At 33.6% G+C, this 24,483-nt stretch overlaps 1 protein-coding gene across 5 annotated transcripts in view; it reads left to right on the plus strand.

The window, feature by feature from the left end:
• The window catches only part of LOC103568657 (collagen alpha-1(XV) chain), a 493,917-nt gene that overhangs the window by 81,499 nt on the left and 387,935 nt on the right, over positions 1 to 24,483 (plus strand). For all 5 annotated transcript variants that reach the window (XM_053740819.1, XM_053740818.1, XM_053740817.1 and 2 more), the window contains exon 4: positions 14,705 to 14,970. In XM_053740819.1, coding sequence (XP_053596794.1) covers positions 14,705 to 14,970 — 266 coding nt within the window. The remainder of the gene's footprint in view (positions 1 to 14,704; positions 14,971 to 24,483) is intronic.

The raw sequence follows: 24,483 nt of genomic DNA on the forward strand, positions 1-24,483 counted from the left end.
GACAGTCACGCAACGGCAGACGTTAGCGCCACCATTTATCTGTTTTTAAAGTCCCGGACTTATCCGTGACTGGTGGCTATAGACACTCCGAATAATCGACGACCATGGTCCACCAGGGGTCTATCGATAATCCAATGAGGCCAAACCCGGACATTAATAGAAAATTAAATATTTAAAAATATTTTAATTAATTTAGGGTAATTTCTCAAAACGTAACAGTGGTGCTGTGGCCAGAATCAGTAACCATTGTTTATAAACAATAAAAAATTAATCTTTAAATATTAAATTAATATTGGAGAATTTCCAAAATGTAACGCATGCTTCCATAACTTTTGAAAGAAAACAATAGGGAGGTGAACGCTTCTCGAGAGAAACGTTTCTTACGATCTAGGTTAATATGTTCTAAGTTAATCATAAGGGCTCGAAATAAATAAAGAGGAAGTAACAGAATTATAAATATAATTGATATAATTAATACAAATATTCTTACAGGCATTGTTTTAAGTTATTCTGAGTATTTCTTTACCCCTAATCTTCGGTGGAAGGGTGTCAGCTGAAGATGCACAATTGTTTAATATAGTCTTTATAACTTAAATATTTTATAATTGCTTCACTTTAATTATTTAATTCCTAAAATAAAGCTAATAGAATCGCTAAGCCGATACGAGCTCCTATCTATTGTTTCAGGTATTATGAAGTTTATTTGGGCCTCGATCTCGGTTGCGTAACAGTTCAACCAAAGACAATATAACCGCGACAAAATAATCAACGACAAAATAACCGAATGACAAAATAACCGAATGACAAAATAACCGAGAGACAAAATAACCGACGACAAAATAACCGAATGACGAAATAATCATTGAACACGATAACACCACATATTAATTATTTTCATAACCAACATATTTATTACATTGACATTTTACGTGACATTTTTTATTAAATTATTGTTAATCTTATTCGGTAATTATAACATAAGTCGCAAATATATTTCTACAGTCATATTAATATAGACAAATCACAGTTATTTGATAATTACCAAGTAATATGCATTAGAACAAACTAAATACTATGTTGAATAAAATTCTTAGTTTATAATTATTGTATCAGTTAATAGTAAATAATCACAATCATATCATTTCTTTAAAATTTTAATTGTTTTCTAGTGTATAGCCGCAATTACGACCTTTTACACTTTTTGCCTTTATATCGCAAACTGCTTTACTTCTCCTCCTTTGCCTTCCGTTGTGCGGCTGTGGCCTGACTTGTGCTTATACTGTACTGCATCATTACGGTGATGCCCTGCAACCTCCCTTGTGCAATGGAGGTTCAGTGGCTAGGGAAACCACAGAGAAAACCTAGCAAGTACAGTTCGGTTTAGGTGAAGCTCCAGTGATCGATAAAATTTCCATTTTACCGATCACTGGATCTTCATCCCGCGCCTAGCGATCAGAGACCTTCGTTCGAACCCGACGTGTGACTAGACGGTCACCCAGCCAAGTAGTGATCATGCTCGATGCTACTTAACTTCGGTGATCGCCCGAGCCACGCGCGTTGCCGAATGGCTGCCACAGCCGCTACACAATCATATCATTTGTATTATCTTAACATATACTAAATATAACATTTTGTCAAATTATTAGTTACTTAAAATATATAACATATCTTATTTTTCATTAGATAACTAATGTCTTTAATTAATGACTACCACATGAATTTTTATTGAATCATTACAATCATATTATTAATGGAAAATCACATTTAATTATTAGGCATGAATTAAATCTAGTATTAAATATTATATTCTGTAGCAAACTTAGTTAATAATTAATAATCACAGTCGTATTATTAATATTACTTTTACATATCAAATATAAAACAATTTATCAAATTCTTTTCAAAAAACTTTCAATTTACAACATAAGAATTGTCGCAATATCATGTAAATATTTAATTATTTTACTACGATCATATGATAATACAATATTTTTCAAACGATTATCCAAATCCACATATATACGTCTATGTTTACAAGCAATGCCTAATCCAGTGTCAGCTTGCGTAATTAATACATCAGTTTTTATCTGCTCTGATTTGAGTACATCAATAAACTTATAGAAACTAGCGTGAGCAACACGAACCTGTTTATTAAAAGAGTTGTGCCATCCCTCAACAGCATTGTTACTCCGAATCAAATCATTAATCACAGCTTCATAATAATTCCATAGACTTAATGCAAAGTACGGCTTTAATCGTGACTTGCCACTACTAAATAATACACCTATCCAAGTGCGCTCAAAATAATCAAGAATTCCATGTAACTCGTCTTCATGATCTTTGTAATACTTCGTTTCAACAAGTTGATCGAATGCACTCCGAACATCATCAATAGGAACAAATGATAAAGCAAGTAACATTCGTATATTCATCGCAAAACGAATATCTGTATTATACTTGCGCTGTAATCCAGTTGACTGTACATTTCTCCAGAGGCATTGAGAATAATGAAATAAGCATCCAATAATTTTGGCATTTGGAAATATTGTCTTGAAAGCATTCAAAGAACCATTTTCAAAGTCAAGCATCACTCTCGTAGGCTCCAAAGTAGGCATGTGATTTTTCAAGATTGTCAGTGATTCAGTATAAAGATGCTTTTTATTGTTAGTCAATAATATGTACACTAACGGTTACATTGTCATATTTTTCGATCCATGAATTGTATATAGCTGCTTAAATATTACTGGTACAGATGAAAATGTACCATCAGCAGCCCATTGAGATAATTCATTGAGACAATTTAAATTTGATTGAGTAGTTAATATCAAAATACGATTTTTACATTGTCCACTATCATGAAGCAACATGTTTTCACCTTTTTCATTTATGAAAAAGCCATCAGAAATATTTAAATCTTGACAAGACTTCGCAGCAGCAACAACAGGAATATCATTATTTCCAACATTTGCTTTACGTACACGTTGAATATTACGTGACATTGATACCATTTTGGGCAAGCGAGCCACTACTGGAGATGATACCTTCGCAAGAACATTTTCAATGACTGACGCCGGTGGATCATCATTATTGCGATAACGTTTACTGATTTTTCTTAATACTTTTTTGGCTTCAACAAAAGATATGTCCACAGCATGATTGTGAATAAGCACCTCACCAGTAACATTGCCTATTCAATTATAAAATAAGATAAATAAGAAGCAAATAACAACAAATAGATAATTGAAATAATATCATAAATATTCTATAAAACATACCAGTACATTTATCACTATCAGTACAAGCAGTAACTTTGCTATTAACATCAGAATAATAAGCTTTACAACGACATGTGACGCTACTTTGATTTTTACTTTTGAGGTTAAATATGTACCTATTCAATTGGAGCTGTTTTTTTCCTTTGTTAGAAATAATAAATTGCAGCGGCATTATTATGATATATTAATTCAATACACTTTTAAGAACGAGTATATCTAATGATAATTATTGAAATAAACAATTATATCATTTAAAATAACTTTATACTTTCTTCCAGCTTATACTTTCTTCTAGAGAATGTGACTCAATATAGCGTCGTCTAAAAACACCCGAGACACTAACACACACAAATTCTTTGGATAGTGTCGGTCTTACTTACCTATATTACTAATGATAGAAAGCGCCACTACAATTAAATTAAGCGGCAATCATAAATTCTTAAACATTACGTCTAATATTTGAAATATTTTATTTTTAAATTTAACATAAAAAACAAAATATTCTCACATATCGCAATTTTATTGAATTAATTATCATTTAAAAATAATGATATAATAACATACTAACGTTAGATAGAAAATTATATTCAAAATTTTTATACCAATTTTTATGTGATTGTGAGAGTGACACATAAATACATCCAAATTTATCTAGAATTTATCCAAAACATCAAAGTTTATAAAAAATCCGTAGTTATTTGTATGTGTTTATCGAAATATACGTCAGCACATAAGCTTTTTACAGTGTTGTGCCCTTATATCATGGTTTTTGTGTGTGTTTATTCGAGATTAGACCAACACATAAGCTTGTTACCGTGTTGTGCCCTTTTATCATGGTTTTTATGTGTGATTGTTCGACATTAGACCAACACATAAGCTTGTTACCGTATGTGCTATTAAAGTACGGAAATTTCATACTGAACATTTGAATTTTTTGCAAATATTCCATTAAACAGTTATTTTGTCATTTGATTATTTTGTCGTCGGTTATTTTGTCCTTCAGTTATTTTGTCGTCGGTTATTTTGACACGGTTATTTCGTCGCGGTTATTTTGTCTGTGGTTATTTAAGCGTGACACCCTCGATCTCTAAAGACAAAGCTAATAGAGCCGCCAAGCGGATACGAGCTCCTATCTATTATCGGTAGAAATTCAAGGTTTTATTTTACGTCTTGAGCCGGAGTGAGCACGAGAGCATAGGCTTCGAACTAGACTGAGGATAATCTAGACCAGAGGGTTTATATATACGAAATTTGGGCCAGAGGGGGTATTTTTTAAACAAAATACTTAAAATTAAAAGGGTTTGACCAAACCTTATTGGTTATAATTCAATGTTTTCCTCGAATTTGGTCTCGGTAGGGTTTTTGTTTCAATAAATAGTGAAGGGACTTAGTCCAATTAGAGGGAGTGAATACATGGGAAATAAGTTTGAGTTTCGGGGAAATTAGATTAAAAGCGAAAGGTGGGTCTCATCAGCCAAGGCTACTTGTCTGATGGATGACCCTTCACTTATCTAGGCGGCACATGAGCTTAAGCCTTTAATCTTAGAGATATACTAAGGCTGAAACTATAAAAAAGCTATACAATTTTGGGAAGACAAGTACAGTAGAGTTTCTATAACTTTTTCATTCTGTAACTTGAACTTCTCTTCATTTCTCCTCCGACATCGGGGGAAGTGTTCTCCCACTCTGTCACTCAACTGTAGATGCGCAAAGGTATAGCATGGTTAATAAGCTTTAATATGTTACGGCTGATACGTTCAACTCGTATCCTTACAAGTCGTAAAAATATAAAAGAATTTTTTTTTATGTATATTATATTTTTCTCTCTTGAGAAGAAAAAGTACATGAGAAAACTATTTTTCTCAAGAACTATGGCGACATAGTCAAAAACAGTGAGACACAGGCGGCAACACAAAACGATGCGTTCCGAACAGACCTTCAGTCCTGTTTTTTTTTTTTATATATAATAATTAACAGAGTGAACATCAGTAGTGTGGATCGCATAACGGTCCACCCAATACGTGAGAACCCAAAAACCTCATGCACTTAGACCTTTTTTTTTTTATGACGCCGACTTACTGACGACAGAAGTCTTACCGGACAAATATACCTACTTGAGCGTTGTCAACGCTTTACAATTAAGTCGTATTGTACTAACGGACCACGCGTATTAGATATTTCTCTTTCTGGAAATTTCATCATTTTTTTCTTAACGTACTTTTAAAATTTATGTATCCGTTCCCATTTAACTAATCTAAGCATAGAAGCGGTAGTCTTCTTTGATTTTTCATCTTAAAATTATAGACCACCCAACTCATGCGCACCTGCATGTGATTTCTGGAAATTAGAGAAAGCTAATGGAAACCTTCAAATTTATGGTTTCCTACACGGGCATGCTCAGCGATAGAGTGGCGCCAGCCTACTTAATAGTCAAAATCTGTTTCCCAGGGATCACACGTGTGCATGGGCCTAGAACTTTCAGGCGAGTCCGCGTCCTCTCATATGGGAAACTGGTTACCACCACTTTTCATGTGTGAGGATCATATAAAAAGACCATGAACTTTAGCTCATCGATTGTGAAATTAGATCAGTCACATACTAAATTGGAAATCGTTTTGGGTTTTATCAATATTGTCTTCAACAATATTGTGTGGGCGCGAATTAATTATGAAATAGAATAAACTGAGCATTTGGTCACGTGAGCCCAGGTCATAGGATCTGTCCTTGATCAATGTAAGTACCGTTTTATTCACTATATTTTATACGATTGTCGTACCTACGCCCATCACGATCTGCAATCGTGACAATTTTGGTGTCAGAAGTGGGATCTCGCTGATCATTTTATTGTTAAATTCAAAATTGTCTTATATTTCGGAAAAATTAAACACTTAAGAAAAAAAAACTTTCATACAAGATAATTATCTTTTGAAAAAGATTTATACAATTATAACTTCGAAATTTTATAAAATTCGATTTGTCTTATTTTTATAAAGATAAAAACACTATTGAAAAAAAAGGGAAAAGGATATATATATATATATATATATATATATATATATATATATGTCTATAATTAATTTCATTCAGTTCATTTCGCTTTTGATAAATACTTTAATAAATTCTTAAGTATGGCGGAGGAAGCTCTCCGTAACCTCACCACACACCAGAATATAACTGATGCTATATTAACTACCATGGGTGAAACAATGATGTTGCAGCAAGCATTGTTACAAATTCCCCAGTTTGACGGTAAAAATATGCCGTTAAAAACATTTTTAGAAGACGTCCAAAACGGCGCGGACGTTATAACTGCGGACCTTTTAGCTCCCTTCATTAAAGGAGTAATTTCAAAACTTAAAGATTTAGCTCGAGATGCCGTTGCCGGGAAAGAGTTTGAAAACTTAGATCAATTAAAAGCCGCTTTGAAAGAATATTTTTCTAGCAAGAAAAGTTATTCCCAATATTGCGCGGATATTTAAGCTGTTAAATTACGTCGGGGCGAATCAGTCCTTAGTTATTACAATAGAATCAAAGTTCTTGTCACTAACGCTCTAGCAATTTTAAAGTTTAATTTTAATATTGATGCTGAAGTTACTGGTATGGGAAAATTATTAAACGGGTTAGCTCTAGAAGCATTTAAACGCGGGCTACCGGACGATCTAATTTACGGGGTTTCCATCCAAAACCCTCAAAATTTAGAAGATGCGTATAAAATCGCGGTACGCATAGAAGAAGATTTAAAAGGCAGCATTGCCCGAAATTCTAACTACCTGAGGCTCGCTCAAGCCGAAGAAAATGAGACAAACATAATCCCTCGTACTCGCATTGTTAGTTTTCAAGACGAAGAAAGAAGAGGTACTATACCGTTTAAAATAAATAGAGACGACGTATCGCGTCCCATTAACAATGATAAAAATAAATTCAATCCTAATCGAGAATTCTCTAGACCTCGTGAAAGACAAAATTCACTCAACAGAAATAATTACGACAGCAGAAACAATTATGATAAAAAAATTGACATATTAATATTAGAAAAACCTAACCTTAAAAATTTAAATACTCGTGGGTCGTTTTGACTGACTCACACTTTTTTTAAGCCACGCCTTCTAGTAAAAAGAAGGGGTACTTCTACAATTTTAATTCCTAGAATTTTGGATTCGTCTCAGTCAAAGTTAGAGAGACTCCACTGTCGTAATTAATTTATGGGCAATAAAAATTAGAAATTGAAAGGATGGCCCTGGTTTAGATGTATCTATCTCTCTCGCTCTCCCTCGGCGCTTATCATCTAGGTTATAAAAATTATTAAATAATCATCTGAACAGAACACTGTCTCGCGATTTCACATATTCGCATATGATATTAACTACTTAATTTAGAGTAGAAAAAACATGACATCATGCATACGTAGCTCTTAGAAAGAGAAAAAAATGGCATGCTTAGTTTTATCTTTAAAATAGTTTTTCTCACTCATATGCTTAGTTAAAAAATTCGAAAAATTTGTTTTTATTATTATTCCAAAATATGACAGCAATTTTCGAAAATAAAACAACTGCACCTCTAGATAATAAAAAAACGAAGAGGTGTTTTTTTTCGTTTAACGATTTGTTCAAAAATTATGACGTGCTTAAGTTTTTTTTCGATTAAAAAAAAAAAAAAAAAAACCAAGGCACCATTAGATAATAGTGCCATCAAGAAAGTAATATATTATGAAGCGATTCCAATCATTTGAAATGTCAGGTTAGTTTGCTAAAAATTTTGTTTTTGAATAAATCCAAAACAGTGAGCTAAAGAAAAAAAAAGTTGCTAGGATATCTAGTTTATTTCAATAGAATATCATTCCATTCATTGGATTGTTTATAATTCAAACCGTTTAAAAGATATCCGCTGTAGAATATTTTATTTTTCTTTCGTCTGCTAACTTTAAGCTCATGTTTTCGTTGCGCATTGGTTTCATTTAAGAAGCTTTTATAGTTTTGTAGAAAAATAATTTTGAAGTTAGGGGTTGCAACCCTTATTTTGCAAAAATGAATGATGCTAGTGGCTTGATAATTGGCCAAAAATTATTTTCAACAACTAGCAATATAATAAAGGCACCAATGTCAAAAAAGACACCAGTGTAGATTTCATATGGAAACCTGGTGAGGCCCTTTGAGGGCAGCGTTAAAACTTCAATAAATTCCCTACAAGATCCTTTCATCATTTTTTAGTATTACATGCCCATAATATTATATCGATTGAACTAAATTAATTATTTTTAATAAATTTATTTTATCCGATGTAACGGAAATCGGTTGCGTTCAGAGAGTCACCTTGGCCATGACGATTCCCTCACAGGGAACCTAAGATGAGGCGTCAACATTTTGTCAATTCTGTTGCTTTATCATATTTTTATTAAACATACATTCAGTCTTTGGAGAGCGCTTATAGAGCTCGAACCTTTGCTCTACTTTCCAAGCTAGTAAACTTTATCAATTTTAAATTAAACTAACCTTATTTCGGGTTGCCATTAGGTAGCCCAATACCCTACAACTCCAAAGTTATTTTAGATGCTGCTACCGGCAGCCCAATAAAAAAAATCATCAATTTAATGATTGGGTGCTGATACCGGCTGCCCAATAATTTATCCAGTCCTGGGCGCTGCCACCTGCTGTCAAGGATTCTCCAAATCCCGTATCCTCATAAATTATATGGAGATCGATCGGGATCATAATTATGAATCGTAAAAATTAAATAAATTAATAATCAGTAAAATAATCCATCATCAGGGCCCACCGGGAGTCTATCGATACTCCAATAAGGCATAACCTGGACATTAAATAATAAATCTATATTAGGAATTTTCCGGTATGTAACATTGGAAAATAATTTTTTCATATTTTCAATATCTATTGGAAGTACAAAAATGCCTTTTTCTGGTTTTTTAGTAAACCAACCTCTACTCTGCGAATATCGATGAAAATAACAATGTTTCCAGCCCAGATAGCAATCGCCAAGTATGACTATAGGCCGAGCCTTGGCCCTATTGTCAATGCCAAGCTTCGGCAGCTGACCATTGGCCTAAGCCTCGGCCAGAGCTTGGCCCTATGGTTTGATTACGTTTAGCCAAGCCTTGTCAGCTAACCATTGGCCCAAGTCTAGGGCGAGGCTTGGTCCATTGGTTTCATTAAATTAAGCCAAGCCTTGGGTAGTGACCATTGGCCCGAGCCTCGGCCAGGGCCAGGCCCGATAGTTTAATTTTTGTTAAATCGAGCCCCAACAACCCTGTAATTTTTTTAATTGTTCTAACTAACGGTTTTTCGGGGTCAAACAATCGAAGATTTGTTAAACAATTAATGGAACAAGTTGTATTCCTTAAACTGTATCATCATCATCAAAATTAGAGAAAAATTTTTTTTTTTTACTTTTCTTCCATTTTTGCGTTGCCGACACAGTAAATGCGAGGAAAAAAGAAAAAAAATTTTCAAACAATGTCAAAAAAAGTAAAAGAAAGAAATAATTGAAGCTTGTTTTTTGTTTAATTGGAGAAGGCTGGGGGGAAGTTGCGGGTGAAATAACGAGACGGGGATCAAACTCGGGAATCGGCAGAAGGATTGAAGACAAAAGGAAGCCACGATATTTGACCTGGGCAAATTAACAAAGAGGTAAATAAATTGTCGGCAGATAGCCACAATTTATTAACAAATAAAATTTTATAATTAATAATTACTAATTAGTAATTCGTGGGCAGTCGCCATTTCCGGGTTAATTTTTTTCAATTAAAATTCTCGGGAGTAACGCCAGAATTTTTGTTAATGAAACACGCTGTCCGTCTGATAAATTCTCGGCAGATACGCCAGAATTTAGTGATAAATAATAAAATAATTAAATTAAATTTCTCGGCGGAAAAGCCAGAAATAATAGTTAAGAATTTAGTAATTAAGAATTAAATTAAGAATATTTAAATTAAAAGTATAAAGTAAAATCAAGTACAAAATTTGATAAGATTGGAAAAATTTAATTCAAAACTCAGTGCTGTGAATTAGTGATAGAAGATATAAATTAATTGAGTAAAGTTAATAATAAATTGATGTCAGTAAAATTTTAAATTGTTAAAAGAAATTGAAATTAAACGCGAAGAAAGAAATACACGAAACAGGGAAAGATAGCAATAGACGCGCGAAGTAGAGAGAGCGTCGGTCACTGGCGTCAGTAAATTCCATTAATTTAATTACTCCGAAACTAGTAGTTGGTAAATCCGAAAAATAAAGTGATGTCGTATAGAAAATATATTATAATTATAAAGGAAAATTTATAGTCATTAAAAGTGAATTCTAAAATCGTAAAAATTGAATTTGAGAAGGAAATTGTGTGTGTGTGTGTGTGTGTGTGTGTGTGTGTGTGTGTGTGTGTGTGTGTGTGTGTGTGTGAGAGTTAAGTCCAGTGGACAGAAAATTGGAAAATTAACGTATGTGTATGTGTGAGAAATAAAATAATTCCAGGGGAATTTTGAATTAATTAATTTCAAAATTAATAGACCCGGGGAATCTGGCAAGTTGCCGTTATTTTATTTAATTATTTATATAGTCCAGAGGACTCAGTATTTGTTGATAAAGATCCAGGAGATCAGGCCGGTGGCCAGTAAATTTTTATAATAAAGTCCAGGGGACTCAATAAATAATTGTAATAAAAAATTGTAAAGTCCAGGGGACTCATAGCTGTAAGAGTAGAAAGTCCGGTGGAATAATTGTTCGATGAATTGATTATAAGTAATTATAAAAGCCCGGCAGGCAATAGTGTTAATTAATAATAAATAAAGTTCATAATTATATTGAATAACTATGTGTTAAATCAATAATCTTCATCCCTCAATCTCCTCACTCTATATATATTTCAACGACCCTGATTTCTAATATAACATCCCCGGTTCTGGAAGGCCGAGTTTTATCTTCCAGTGGCACCCTTATTAAGATCAATTAATAAAGGGGCCACAACATAGCAAGGTTGGAAATTACCCTGTTATATATATGTATAAATAATATAAGTAATATATATTTTTTCCGTACATAGTTTATAGTATTTAGTTTTTTTCATGCGGGGAGCTTTCACAGTAATTCACTGTGAATTATTGTAGATCCAAACCACTAGGGGGTGATTCACGGTGATTTACCGGAACATTGCGGTTAGCTCTCACGGAGATTCACGGTGAATCATCGTAAATCGTAGTGAATTATGGTGCATCATGGTAAATCACCGTGATTCTCCGTGATACACGGAGATTCACCGGCACTCACGGTGAACTCTAACGGTGGTTTACCGTGATTTACCGTGAATCACGGTGAATCACGACCGATGGAGTCCATGACAGTCAAAATTTCTAATCACCTTGAATCGTTTTTAATCCTTATGTGGGACCAGAAATCGTAACATTATTCAATGATTGAAAACGAGTCATGACAATTTGAAATTTTTAATCGTTATGAATCATCTTTGATCGTAAAATAATATTATAATTTCTGGTCCAGTATGAGGATTAAAAACGATTCATGATTATAAATTTTTAATTGTCATGAATCGTCTTTAATCGTAAAATAATATTGCAATTCTTGGTCCCGCATGAGGATTAGGAACGATTGATAACACATAAATTTTTAATCGTCATGAATCGTCTTAAATCGTAAAATAATATCGCAATTTCTGATTCTGTATGAGAATTAAAAACGATTTATGATGATTAAAAATTTTTAATCGTCGTGAATCGTTTTTAGTCGTAAAATATTATTATAATTTCTGGTCCCGCATGAGAATGATAAGACATACAGTAAAAATGTCAAGTTTAAGTTACAAAGTTGAAACTTATCTCGTCAGCTCTAAAGTACAATAGGTAAAAATTATCTAAAATATTCAGTTTCGAAGTTATACGAACCTTTAGAATTAAAAGATCACAATAAAATATAACTGACGGAATTTAATTATGATGGAAAATGCATAAATCATCAGGAATAAAAATCATCTTTTCAAAATTCTTTGATTCCATCCAATCTTAAAAGGCTATCATATTATTGGAAGGAATAGTTAGATAACAGTTTAATGTAAAAAATTAAAGCTTATCAAACGAGCTTTGAGATACTTTTTAGGCGAAAAATCCATGAGTTGTAGTTTTAAAGTTGTATAAACTTATTAGTGAATAAAAATTGATTTTTTTGAAGAATCGTAAAAATTTCAAACAGCCATAACTTCTAAGCTAATAGATCAATTTAGTCTATAGAATAAGTGTAGAAAATTTCATTAGGATCCGATAAAAATTGTAGGCGCAATCGTGTCTTCAAAAAGCAGGTTATATTACAAATATGTATACATACATAAATTTTTTAACAAATGGTATTTTTTAACTCTACTCAACCAATCATGATAGCCTATAACCAAATTCCTTGAAAAATTGACCATAAGGACAAATACATTAGCTAGATATTTGAAAAATCTATCTTAAAATTGTTACCGGAAAAATCCCTGTGCGACTATTTTTTATAAACAAGACCCACAAGGCTGTGAGATCCGCTTAAGCTTGAGTACCCAGTGCCAGTTGAATTAAACTGCTACTCAACCTTTCTACTTCAGCCAGTGTGTAGTCATCCCTCCCGATGGCCTTGAAATGGGCTTCAGAGTAATACCCGTAGCGAAGATCGTAGCAGAGAATAGCCTCCGAGGGTGTTTGCTGCCAGTCTAGGTCGATGGTTGGAAGCGGGGTTTCACAGCTGATACTTGTCCAAAAGACAGGTTGACCTTCTGCAGCGTTGATGTTGGACCACCCGCGACCCTGACGCCGTATGTCGACGCAATTTCACGTGAGCTCGATGACTCAGCACCGGTATTCTGAAACAGTTTGACTCGGTGAAGCACAACTACCGTTACTGGATAAAAGAGGACTTTCTCGGTTACAACTCGCAATTCCGACAGTTCGTGATGATATCGCCTGAGGTCTTCGGCTATCATTCGTAATACGTGGCATAACTGACCTTTCTTGCCTGTTCTCCGGCTTCTTTGTATGCATTTTGGATCCAGAAAGGAAGCGTTTGGACTGCCAGTAGCAGCGCTCAATACAAGGTAGGCAATTTTTGAGCTGTTGCTGGTAGCAGCACCCAATATGAGATAAATGATATGTGCTCAGTCACGAGCTTAATGGTTTGAAAAGTTTCGAGTATGTGCTCATGTCCTTGTCAAGTCGGCATGAGAGCCCCCCTACCAGCCGGCTAATCAGAGAATTTGGTGGCTAACTGCTACTCGTTGGTGCGCTTTTGAACCAGTAGGAAAATTTGCTAGTACAGCCATGCTGTCTACGTTATCACCAAGCAGCAATAAAGGAGGAAGGAGCCGCAATGATTCTCATTCTCCATCGTGAAGTCTTACGTATCACCTCATGCTTTGCCATTGCTACGCTTACCGTTGTTACTTACTAATTTTTGCTTGAGTTTAATTCCACTGAATTATAACGAAAATATTCTCAATATTTAGCTCGTAAATTAAGACGAACATTTATTGACTATATGAATTTCGCTCGTGTATAATTAAATATGATTCAATTACCACGTGCTTGGCTTTAATCGTTACTATACACGTGTCAATTGTGATATGTGATTCTTTTACTCTAGTTACACTCGCTCGTGTATTAATTATCGCATTCGCTATTAAGTATTTATTTCTCACAGTTTTTTAGTGTATATAGTGTAAATAAAACCATCTAAATGATTTATTATTAATTTTCTGTAATTTTTAGCTATTAAATTTCACCGCACCTACACCAGAATCCCACAGATCATTCGTTTACTTTACAATATGTGTATGGGCTACCGGTAGCAATGCCCAAACTTTAAATAAGGTGTGCATATTTTAAATAAAATACGGATGTATATTTTGCTTTAAAGTCTGAGTGACCGGATCAAGCCAGTAAGTTTGTGTAGAGTTCTTAGCTCTACTAGATTTTGTGATCGAATGACTTGATTCTGTCGCTCGTTGATTATATACATTCATTGCAATGTGAATGTTGTATCTTAGGTTTCTGATGAGAGAATCGTTGTGGCTTGGGTCTGATGCATCGTCATCTGCTTAGACTATCTACGAGCCATGGCGATTCTCTTATTGCAAAAAATTTCCACTACATTGTTGGCGGTGAAAAGAAATAATTTCGCCAACAATGTAACGATTTATCGATTTATTTATCATTGTAAAAAGTGTTGATCTGTCCTATCCAAAAATTTCCATAGAATCTATTCAAATGCGACAGAAACCGCATATAACTCTATAGACTGTATTGGTTTCTATGCGGTTTTTGTCGTATTTGAGTGAATTATATGGAAATTTTTGGATAGGGTGTTTATTCGAGCTTCAAAATTAAAAAAAAGTCGAAGAAAAATTGCCACCCTAATCTATACATTCTATTATTGTTTGACTTTCAGAAATCGTATATGACTTACTACAAGCTGCAATGGCAACAACTGATGATAAAAATCAATATATTGATGATGGATTGGATGGATTCCTTGCATTCGGATTTCGTCCAGGTTCGGAAGTAAAACAACCATATAGGCTTTGTCTTCCAGAAAAGTTACCAGCTGAATTTACAATTGTCGCAACGTTTAAACCAATGTCTTCTCGTACGAGCTACCTTTTTGCTGTACTTAATCCGTTCGATACAATTGTCCAGTTTGGTCTCCGAATCTCTGTGAGTCAATTTTTTTTTCTGTTCTCTTTTCGTTTCCTGTAACTTTTCTTTTAGCTTTGATCCACGTTATGTTTTAAAATATTATATTCATCACTTATCCATAAATATAATATCAGTAAAAGAAGTGAAAACACAAGACTATTGTCTGATAGAAAAAAGGATTAAATATACACTGGTCATAAGAATTAAGGGATATAAAAAAAATTCTAAATTTTTGCGCGATTTTCAACCTGCTATAGTTTCAAGTTTTGTATTGTCAATTCAATAATTACTGTTTTTAATTAAAAAAATAAAATTTGTCGCTAAAAAAAAACGTTTTGTCATTAAAGAAATTTTTGAAAACTGAAAACCATAGAATCGCTTCTCATGCGATTTTTAGCAAAAATCGATAAATTTAAAGCTTCGGAATACTAAGAAAGAAAAATCGCAGCGCTTTCAAATTTTCAGGGCTTTTTCAGGACACTTTGAGGTTAGAAAAAATCTGACGGTATCTTTTATTTATCCGTTATATCCAAAGTTCTACCAAGATTTCTGAATATCCTTAAGTATGCGAATTTTTACCTGTTTTTTAATAAACATTATCACTTAAAAAAATATTTTTCCATCAAAAGCCACTAATTTTGCCTTATAGAAAATTTTTTCCAGATTTCAAAACCCTACTCCGGAAACGTGCATGATGAAAAAATTTAAAGTCCAGATCTATAAACAAGAAATTTGAGGCTTCAATATACTTTTCTTATTTTTCCTCTACGACCATTTTTCACCGAGTTACAGCATGTTGAAAACCACCTAAAAGTGTAGAATGTTTTTTATATCCCTTATTTTTTGTGGCCAGTGTATTTGACTGAATCTAATATAAAAAATCTGCAAAACTATTGAGCCCTTCGATCGCAAAACCAGCGATTTGCAGCAGTAATCTTCGAGAATTCGATGAATTAAACATAATCATTAAGGATCGGTTCTTAGGGTTTTGTTCACGATTCTGCCCAATAAATGCAATGTTTTGAAACAAGAATTAATAGAAATGGTCAAGGTGGAGAGTTACGTGAACTTTGAATTGAACCGGCAGAATAATATATGAAATATCTCGAAAAAAATGTCAGAAAAAGTAATTTGTCAAAATTATTGACAATGATAATATTTGAGTAAAGAACCGATTGCAACAATTTATGTGATGATCATCAAGTATTATGAAGCCAGAGACCCTATATGAGTTGTAGAACATATGAGGAATTACAATATGCGATATCCGAGAATAATGAAGGAAATCATTTTTTTTTAATTTTTTGTCACCGTTATCCTTTGAACAAGTTAACCGACTTTATTGTGTAACCTTCCGTTACACGTGCTAAAATTCCTGACACCATTTCACGGGTCACGCGAAATCGCCGCAATCCTTCTTAGCTCGACAGAGTTGCCAGATTGATTCTGAGCGCGTAAAACAGTATCTTCTTGTCAAATTCGAGTTAGCTATGTACTTAAAAAATTTCTTTTCATCACCACGTTTTTAGGTAGATTTTAGAAAAATCTACCTCTAAATAAATCTCCAGCCAACCGCTAGGAAGAGGCAATAACTAATTGGTGACAGTACGGTGAGATTCGCCGACTTTGGTGCGCGGAAATTTAAACTCTAAAATCTACAAATAATACAGACTCTGGTGATTGTGATAGTGAATAAGAGAACTATTAACTTATGAAATAAATAAAGATACATTTTTGTGAATATTATCCAACGTTCCAGCACTAGTGAAACAATTCTGTGCGAAAAAAAATAACTTTCATTTACATAAAAATAATATCTATTTTAAATATTAAACTAACTGAATTCGCAAGTGGAAATGATTTAAAGAAACAAAAATAGTTCAACTTACAAAGTGAATCATTTATCATTAAAATAACAGAGTGTGATAAGACCATAATTATAACTTATGAAAGTTAAAACTCGTAGAAAAGATAATTCAGTTAAGTGTTATTCTAGACACAACTCTTTTAAGGGTTTTTGTGCGTTTCCCCTTAAGCGACTGTTGTATGTCGGAGTTGAGTGATTGCAGCATTGCACACGCAAATATCTGACAATCATGGTGTTATGAGTGCGGGAACTCTGGTCATTTTCGATACGACTGCCTCGAACTCACTAAGAAACACTATGAACAATACGAGCCAAAACGTACCCATGGGTGGAGTGGATATAGATACAGTCGCCAGGATGAAGGAGAGTACGAAGCGAAAATTACAAACACGCTCGCGAGTTCGACTACGAAAACCACAGAAACAATAATTTAAATTTGAGAGATGCCCAATCGGAAAACGCGACGTGGAGCACCCAGATAGCAGCGCGTCCAGAACTTTTCAGATTAATTACGATTTAAAATTAAGCATCCTGTTCAACTTAGCTGTAGTACCATTTGCTAATATAATCATTAATAACGGCACCGCTAATCTTGGTTGATACCAGAGCGCAATTAAATCTACTTAAGAAACATGCGATCTCCCCTGAAACACCTATAAATAAAAATAGAGTCTATAATTTAATTGGAATCGATTCAGGAACGATATGTACCTGTGGCGAAATTACAACACATATTCGTAGCATTGATGTTGAGTTCCAAATGGTCGACGTTTCTTTCCCTCTTAATCAAGCAGGTATCTTAGATATATCGTTTTTTCGCAAATAAGATGCTGCATTATTCTTCAAAATTAATCTCCCTGGTATTTTAAGACTTGGCAATAAGCAAATTCATTTCATTGTAACTCGGTCTTACGAGTTACCTCCTTGATCGGAAAGTCTTTCTTCCATATTTAATTTACTTAATCTTCACGAGTTAAACAAGCACACTAACGACATGGCCTATAAACCTAGAAAAATCAAGTTTAACGTTGATGCCGTTTCCCGAAACTCTATCCTTGAAATGTCAGACAATGAATAATTAAAAGATATAACAAAAGACAACGACTATAGAGGTTTGGAACCGCTGTTACGTCCAGAATGACGAATACAAGTTTTCAGTCCCTTAATTTTGAGTCAAAGCACTTAAGTCATTTACTCGGGTAGCGGAGACCTCGCTATTTAGTGTCGAGTATGTCAATATACGAAAACATGATGTACAAGGTAAGTGGATGTGTCTTATCACCAGATAAATGAATAGTAATTGAACTTACAGTTGGTTTATTCAATATAATAATTTGTCAGGATACAAGATTTGGCTGAGCTGGAAACCAGATTGTTGTTGGTTGAAATTCGAATCGAAATAAATTGTTTTCAGGTGGCTTGATAGTTGGTTACGCTTCTTGAATGTTGAGAATTGTTGGTGTAAACGAGCAGAGGGGTTTACTTATACTGGGCAATTGACAATCTGTCTGAACATACTTCTTAATATGACGGAAATTATTTAAATGTAGATAATAAAGTTTAAAATAGTATTAATATTCAATAGAAATAATCTAATTATTTAAATTATTTGAAGTATTGAATAAAAGAACTAAAAAATCGAAATTTTTTTTTTCAATATAATTCTATTTAAATTGTATAAATTCTGAATTTAATTGTCAATGACTCAAACAAAGAATTTAAAATTTTAATATTTAAAATAATAAGATTATACGTAATCAAGAGCTTGATAATTAATAGGCATAGAGGACCCATTTGTGGCGGTTTTTATAGGTGCCATCATAGGCGAGGGATAGCACGCGTGACCTAAATTTAATTTTGTTACTGAAAACTAATGTTATTGAGCAAAGTTGAATACTTGCGGGGTGTGGTATAAGAAAAGGCGTACGTGATAATATCGGGTCGAAACTTCTAGAACAATGACAAAGACTCGAAAAAGGACGATGGTAGTTCCTATGGGTAGAAGAAGGAGATCCGACCCCATGTTATTAGACAGGAGTTATTTTAGTCTGTTAATTATAGGTTATTGATTAGATTTACGGTATAGGGGGTTATTGATTATTGATCCTTATGCCATTATCTTTCGATTGGTTATAGTCATTTCTATCTACAATGGTTTAAATGTTACACCTATTTTTAATTACAATATTCAAGAAATTGCAATTATTATTAGGTTCATGGATAAATGTGTGCTAACGAATTATTGTGAAAATCTCAGTTTTTCATCATTTTAATTATTTGTCGAGTTATTCGAAGTAGAATTTAGCGATATAGTATTATGTGTTAGAGAGAGAAGATGATCGTGGTGAGTCATACGGCACGCCTTAGAAAGAAGCTTCTAGATCCAGCTCAATATTCATAGATGAGCCTTATTTTAGGATGTTAATTACCGATTATTAATTAGAATTCGGGTATAGGTGTTTATTGATTATCAATCCTTTCGTTATTATCTTTCGGTTGATTATAGTCATCCCCTTCTACTGTTATTGGTTTAAATGTTATACCTATTTTTATTTATTGTGAGATAGTTATTATAATCTGGAATTAGTAATAATAATCTGGAATTAGTATCGATTCGATTAGACGAGGTATTTTATCGGATTATTGTGATGTGTTTAGTTTGTCGTTATTTTAATTATTTATAGAGTTATTTAAAGTAGAAACTATCGATATATTTGTATGGGTTAGCGAGAGAAATGACGAGATACGTCACGCGGTACGTCACAAAAAGAACATTGGGAATACGAGAAAGCAGGCCGTAGTAATTCTATCAATGGCAGAAAGAGATGCAATCCCATGCTATTAAATGGGCTTAATTCAAGTGGTTAATTACAGATTTTCCGTTGAGATTGAGGTTTGAGTGTTTAATCATTAATAATCTATTTTTCCTTATGTATCGATGGGTTATGGTTATTTATCCTTATCGTTATTGGTTTAGAAGTTATGCCTGTTTTTGATTTTAAATATTTAATAATTTGCAATTATTATTTATCGCATCGGTAAAAGAACACCAGTGAATTATTATGGTAATATTGGTTAATCACGATTTTATTTATTTGTTGAGCTATTAAAGGTAGAAGTTATGCGCTTACGTATGTATTAAGGAGAGGCAATGGGAAAGCGAAATAGTTAGGTTCCTTGATTGACCTCTGATGGTTAGTTAGTTTTTATCTTATCTTGACTTCTATTTTTCTTTATCTACTGATTGATTATAATTTACTCCTATTGTTATAGGTAGGTGGCTATGAATTTAATTATTCTCTGTAGGATGTTAAGAAGTTATTAACATGGTTATCCGCTCCGTCATGGTATGTTATCGTTGTCGGATGTTATGTAGTTAATTAATTGTTATTTTACTTATTTCTTTATCAATACCTCGAGATCTTGCGTTTAAAGTTGTTAGTATTTATTTTACTAATAAGCTTATTGGGATATGATGCAATAGTACTGTTGCGTATTAAGCGTTATTGATGATTCTATTTACAGTCAACTGTGTCAATCATCGATTTTATTATCTTATTTTTGTTAATATTTATCAGTTTGTTTTATAGTTTATTTAAAATTGAGAATGAATTTCGATGTTATTTGGGTTAGTCGATATTAGAACGTAATGCGGAGGGACCAAGTGAATTAAATGTAAAGTCAACGATGCATAGATCTCAAGGTTATCTGGGTGGTGAAACTTGACTTTATAAAGAAAAACGGAGGAGCATTTTGCGGCATTATTTGAAAGTCGTACTGTTTGGGTCGCAAGCATTAAGGAGCTTATCATGGTTTAATTGATTTATGAGTTAGTTTATTATTTCTTCATAAGTAATAGCAGAGAAATTTATGGTATTCTTTGTTTACATCAACAAGTTCTCACTACTCATCTGGCCTTTGATATGTTCAGTTCTTAGTTTATGAGAATTTATTTTATTTATTTAATTATATTTCAAGTCTCGTTCTTCGAGATTACAATGTAGTACCGCTACTTTCCCCTAGATTTCAACCACAATATTCAGAGTAACTAAAAATTTTCGCGGGCTCTCGACCCGCCCTCCACCGGTAAATCTTCATAACGTTCTTTGTGCTAAATAAAGCCACATATTCAGAACTTTCATAAAGATTTTTATCGAGTATAAAAATTAATTAAGTGTTTACATATAATAAAAATTATATTTAATAAGCCAACTACAACGAAAAAATGATAAAAAGTAAAAAACGAAGCAGGTCTCGAGAGAGAGAGAGAGAGAGAAAGACGACACAAATAATAGGTTACGTAGGTTAGAAAAAATGATGGAATTATTTTTAGATTCTCAAAATGCAACATCAGTTAGAAAAGGCAAATACTTCTTAATTATCATTATAACTTTTCTTTTTCGGCGTCAAGTACTCGTTATGAATGAGACATTGACGTGGGATCAGGGCTAGTAAATTTTGCACGAAGGAGGCAATAACCGCTAGTGCCATTGACATCCAGCTTGATTTTATAACGTTCTCGTCTATTTCACGCGTCCCACGGCGGAGTGTGGTTGGCGCTCATTAGCCGTTCTGGCTCTCCGTTGGCTGAAAAACTGAAAATAAAACTAATAACGAAACAAAATGTCCCACCTGGAGATATCCTGAATCTCCCTGGACCCGCAACTCTGCTCAGGCTGGGTTAGACAACCTAGTTGGGCGCCAGTTCGTGTGCCCCACGAACAAAATTAACTCAAAATAAAACAACGGAGAAAAATGAAAATGAAAATAAAAATAAATGACAGGGTAACAGTTTCAGATTTCAGGAAAAGGAAAGCAAGAAAAAGATAGCAGTACTTTAAATAAATAAATTTAAATAACTACCGGGTTGATGACCATTTGTTTCAAATATATTTTGAATTAAAAATTAATTAATCAAATATATCGCATACTCACATAAACAATATCAAAAAAATAATAGTAGTTCACTTACAACAAAAATAAAGATAGTATGCGTATACCAAAATTATAATCAAAATAATAATGCTGATTACACAATAAGCATATCAAACGCAAAAATAACTTATCGAAAGTACAAAATATAATCACTCGTCTGTGATTAGCATAGGAACATATAAATATTAGTAAGTAATAATCTCACTCGCACGTGAACATAACAAACTAAATATAATGCATAGAGAACAATCTCAAAATAATACTTCAATAATGGTAAATTATTATATCACTCACAAATGAATAGAAAATATTAAATAAAATAATCTCATATAGGAATTTGAAGTATTTCCAGTAAGAATTCCCAGTAATTTCCAATGGTGAATTTTACGGTATTCACAAAATAATATTATCCCATACTCAAATAATAAAGATAAATAGCACTCTTGGATAAAACAATTATGAATGATATTTATACCTTTGTATCACTCTCACGTGATAATTAAAATAATAAAATAATAATACGCACCAGAAAATAATAAATATAGCAGTAACAATTTACATTAATAATAGATGATAATAAAAAAAATAACCAAACAATTATCACAATCAATATTTGGTAAAATAGTACTGAATATTTTCACTGATTGTATTCGTATTTACTGAGTATAATATTCACGCATTCCATCATATGCTTATGACAAATTATTAATGCTCAGAATTCACTATCTCTCTTACGCTTATGCTATATACAAATGATCACCAACTCGGGAACCAAATTACACGCCAATGTATTAGCCAAAAAAGTACTTACAGTTTACGTATTATTCAACTCCCTTGGTTGCACGCTAATACGGTAAATGTATTTTCCTTCATGCGATTTATCAAAATGCTCAAATAATGCCAATGGGTTTATATTATCTACTCAAATACCAAATGGCGACAAGTTTATAATTATTTTAATGTAACAGAGCACACACGCTACTATTACAGAGACTTTCGCACGTCTGACCATGGCAGCACGTGAATCTCACGCCGGCACCTAGGCCGACGCCATTTTGTCGTATATCTCGCTTTGACCAATGGAGATATACAACTGTCGCATGTTATTTCCCTTTACAGTACCACCAACGTACTACATAACTGTGGCCGTGTAATTTATCAAGTTTCCGACGCTAAACGACCAATTGTATCTTTCATAATTAATTCTTAATATGATTTACCGGTTAATCAACCAATGATTTATTCATAAAACTAGTAGATTTATTTATAATAAATAAATCTACGGATGCCAACTGTTGCGTTGACGCGCATGCGCCAACCAATTCAAAATAATCATAAGCACATAAATGAAATGCGCAACTATTTCTCTCAGCGCTATAAAAATCCAAATATATGCTCACATTACTCAGTGAAATCTCCTGATTCAAATACAATTTATACCTAAGAAACCAATAAAGTATTATTAACGCCATAATTAAAACAAAATCTTATAAATAAACAAAATAATCATATTAACAAACTATCGGATGAGACGTGTGAGCAGCGTGTGCTGCCCTCTGTTGCTCACCGACCTGATGCGAGACTGCCGCGATATCTAAATATCGTGACAATTTTTACAGATGATGATCATTCCAATAAAGAAAATGTCGCTGACAACACAAAAGATCCTGCTACGCTCAGTGCAAATCTTATTGACCCCGTTGAGAAGTCACGTAAATCAGATTCTCAACAGACTGGGGAAACTCCATCAGGTTCCATGAAACCTGCCAAGTCAGTGGCTGATCCTGGAAAAGAGGCGGAGTGTATAACCGAAGTATTACCACTTGATGAAGAGTTGGAGTGCGTACTAGGTGAAGACCCGACTAACCCCAAAAAGAAGGTAGTCAATGTGCATCCTAACCTAGTCCCAAGATGGTCAACATGGATTACAGAAGGGCTGCCCGAGGACACGAAGGAAGAGTTGATAGAAAAATATTCGCTCAACGGCAACGTACGCTTTGAGGCCCCTGAGCTCAATGAGGAAATCGTGTCTACGCTGAACGAGGCGGGTACGAAAAGAGATCAGCTTTTCGTAGCAGAACAAAACCTAGTAGGTTCAGCCTTATCAGCCTTGGGAGAAGCTATTACCATGATCCTAAATGATGAGGAGGAGCCAGTTGATCAACTCCAATTGTTGGAGAAATTATCAGATGGAGGCCAATTGCTATCACAATTACACTTTCAAGTGTCATCTGCAAGGAAATCCTTTATCGTGCCAGCTCTCATCAAGCAGATGAAGGAGCTTTTGCGAAAAATGAGGTGGGTCCGATATCTGGGCGGCTTAGTAAGTTTTTTCACGAATGAAAAAAGATTACTAATGACGGTTTTGTTTTAAAATGTGTAAACGGCTACGAAATCCCGTTTTCCAAAATCCCACCGTCAGGATTAAGTTTTTCTAAAGAAGTAATACTATCTAGGGATGATGAAAGTTTTATAGAGGTAGAGATAGAGAACTTGTTGTCTTCTGAAGCCATAATCAGATACAATCCAGTAGAAAATCAATTTTTATCTCCCTTCTTTTTAGTACCAAAACCAAACGGATCAAAAAGGTTTATTTTAAATCTTAAGCTCCTAAATCAATTTATTATAACTCACCATTTTAAAATGGAGGATTTGCGATCTGTGTTAAGATTAATTAGTAAAAAGGGTTTTTTATGTAATCTTGATATCAAGGACGCATATTTCCTAGT

Source organism: Microplitis demolitor, chromosome 7 (genome assembly GCF_026212275.2).
Source record: "Microplitis demolitor isolate Queensland-Clemson2020A chromosome 7, iyMicDemo2.1a, whole genome shotgun sequence".
Taxonomy (NCBI): Eukaryota; Metazoa; Arthropoda; class Insecta; order Hymenoptera; family Braconidae; genus Microplitis; species Microplitis demolitor.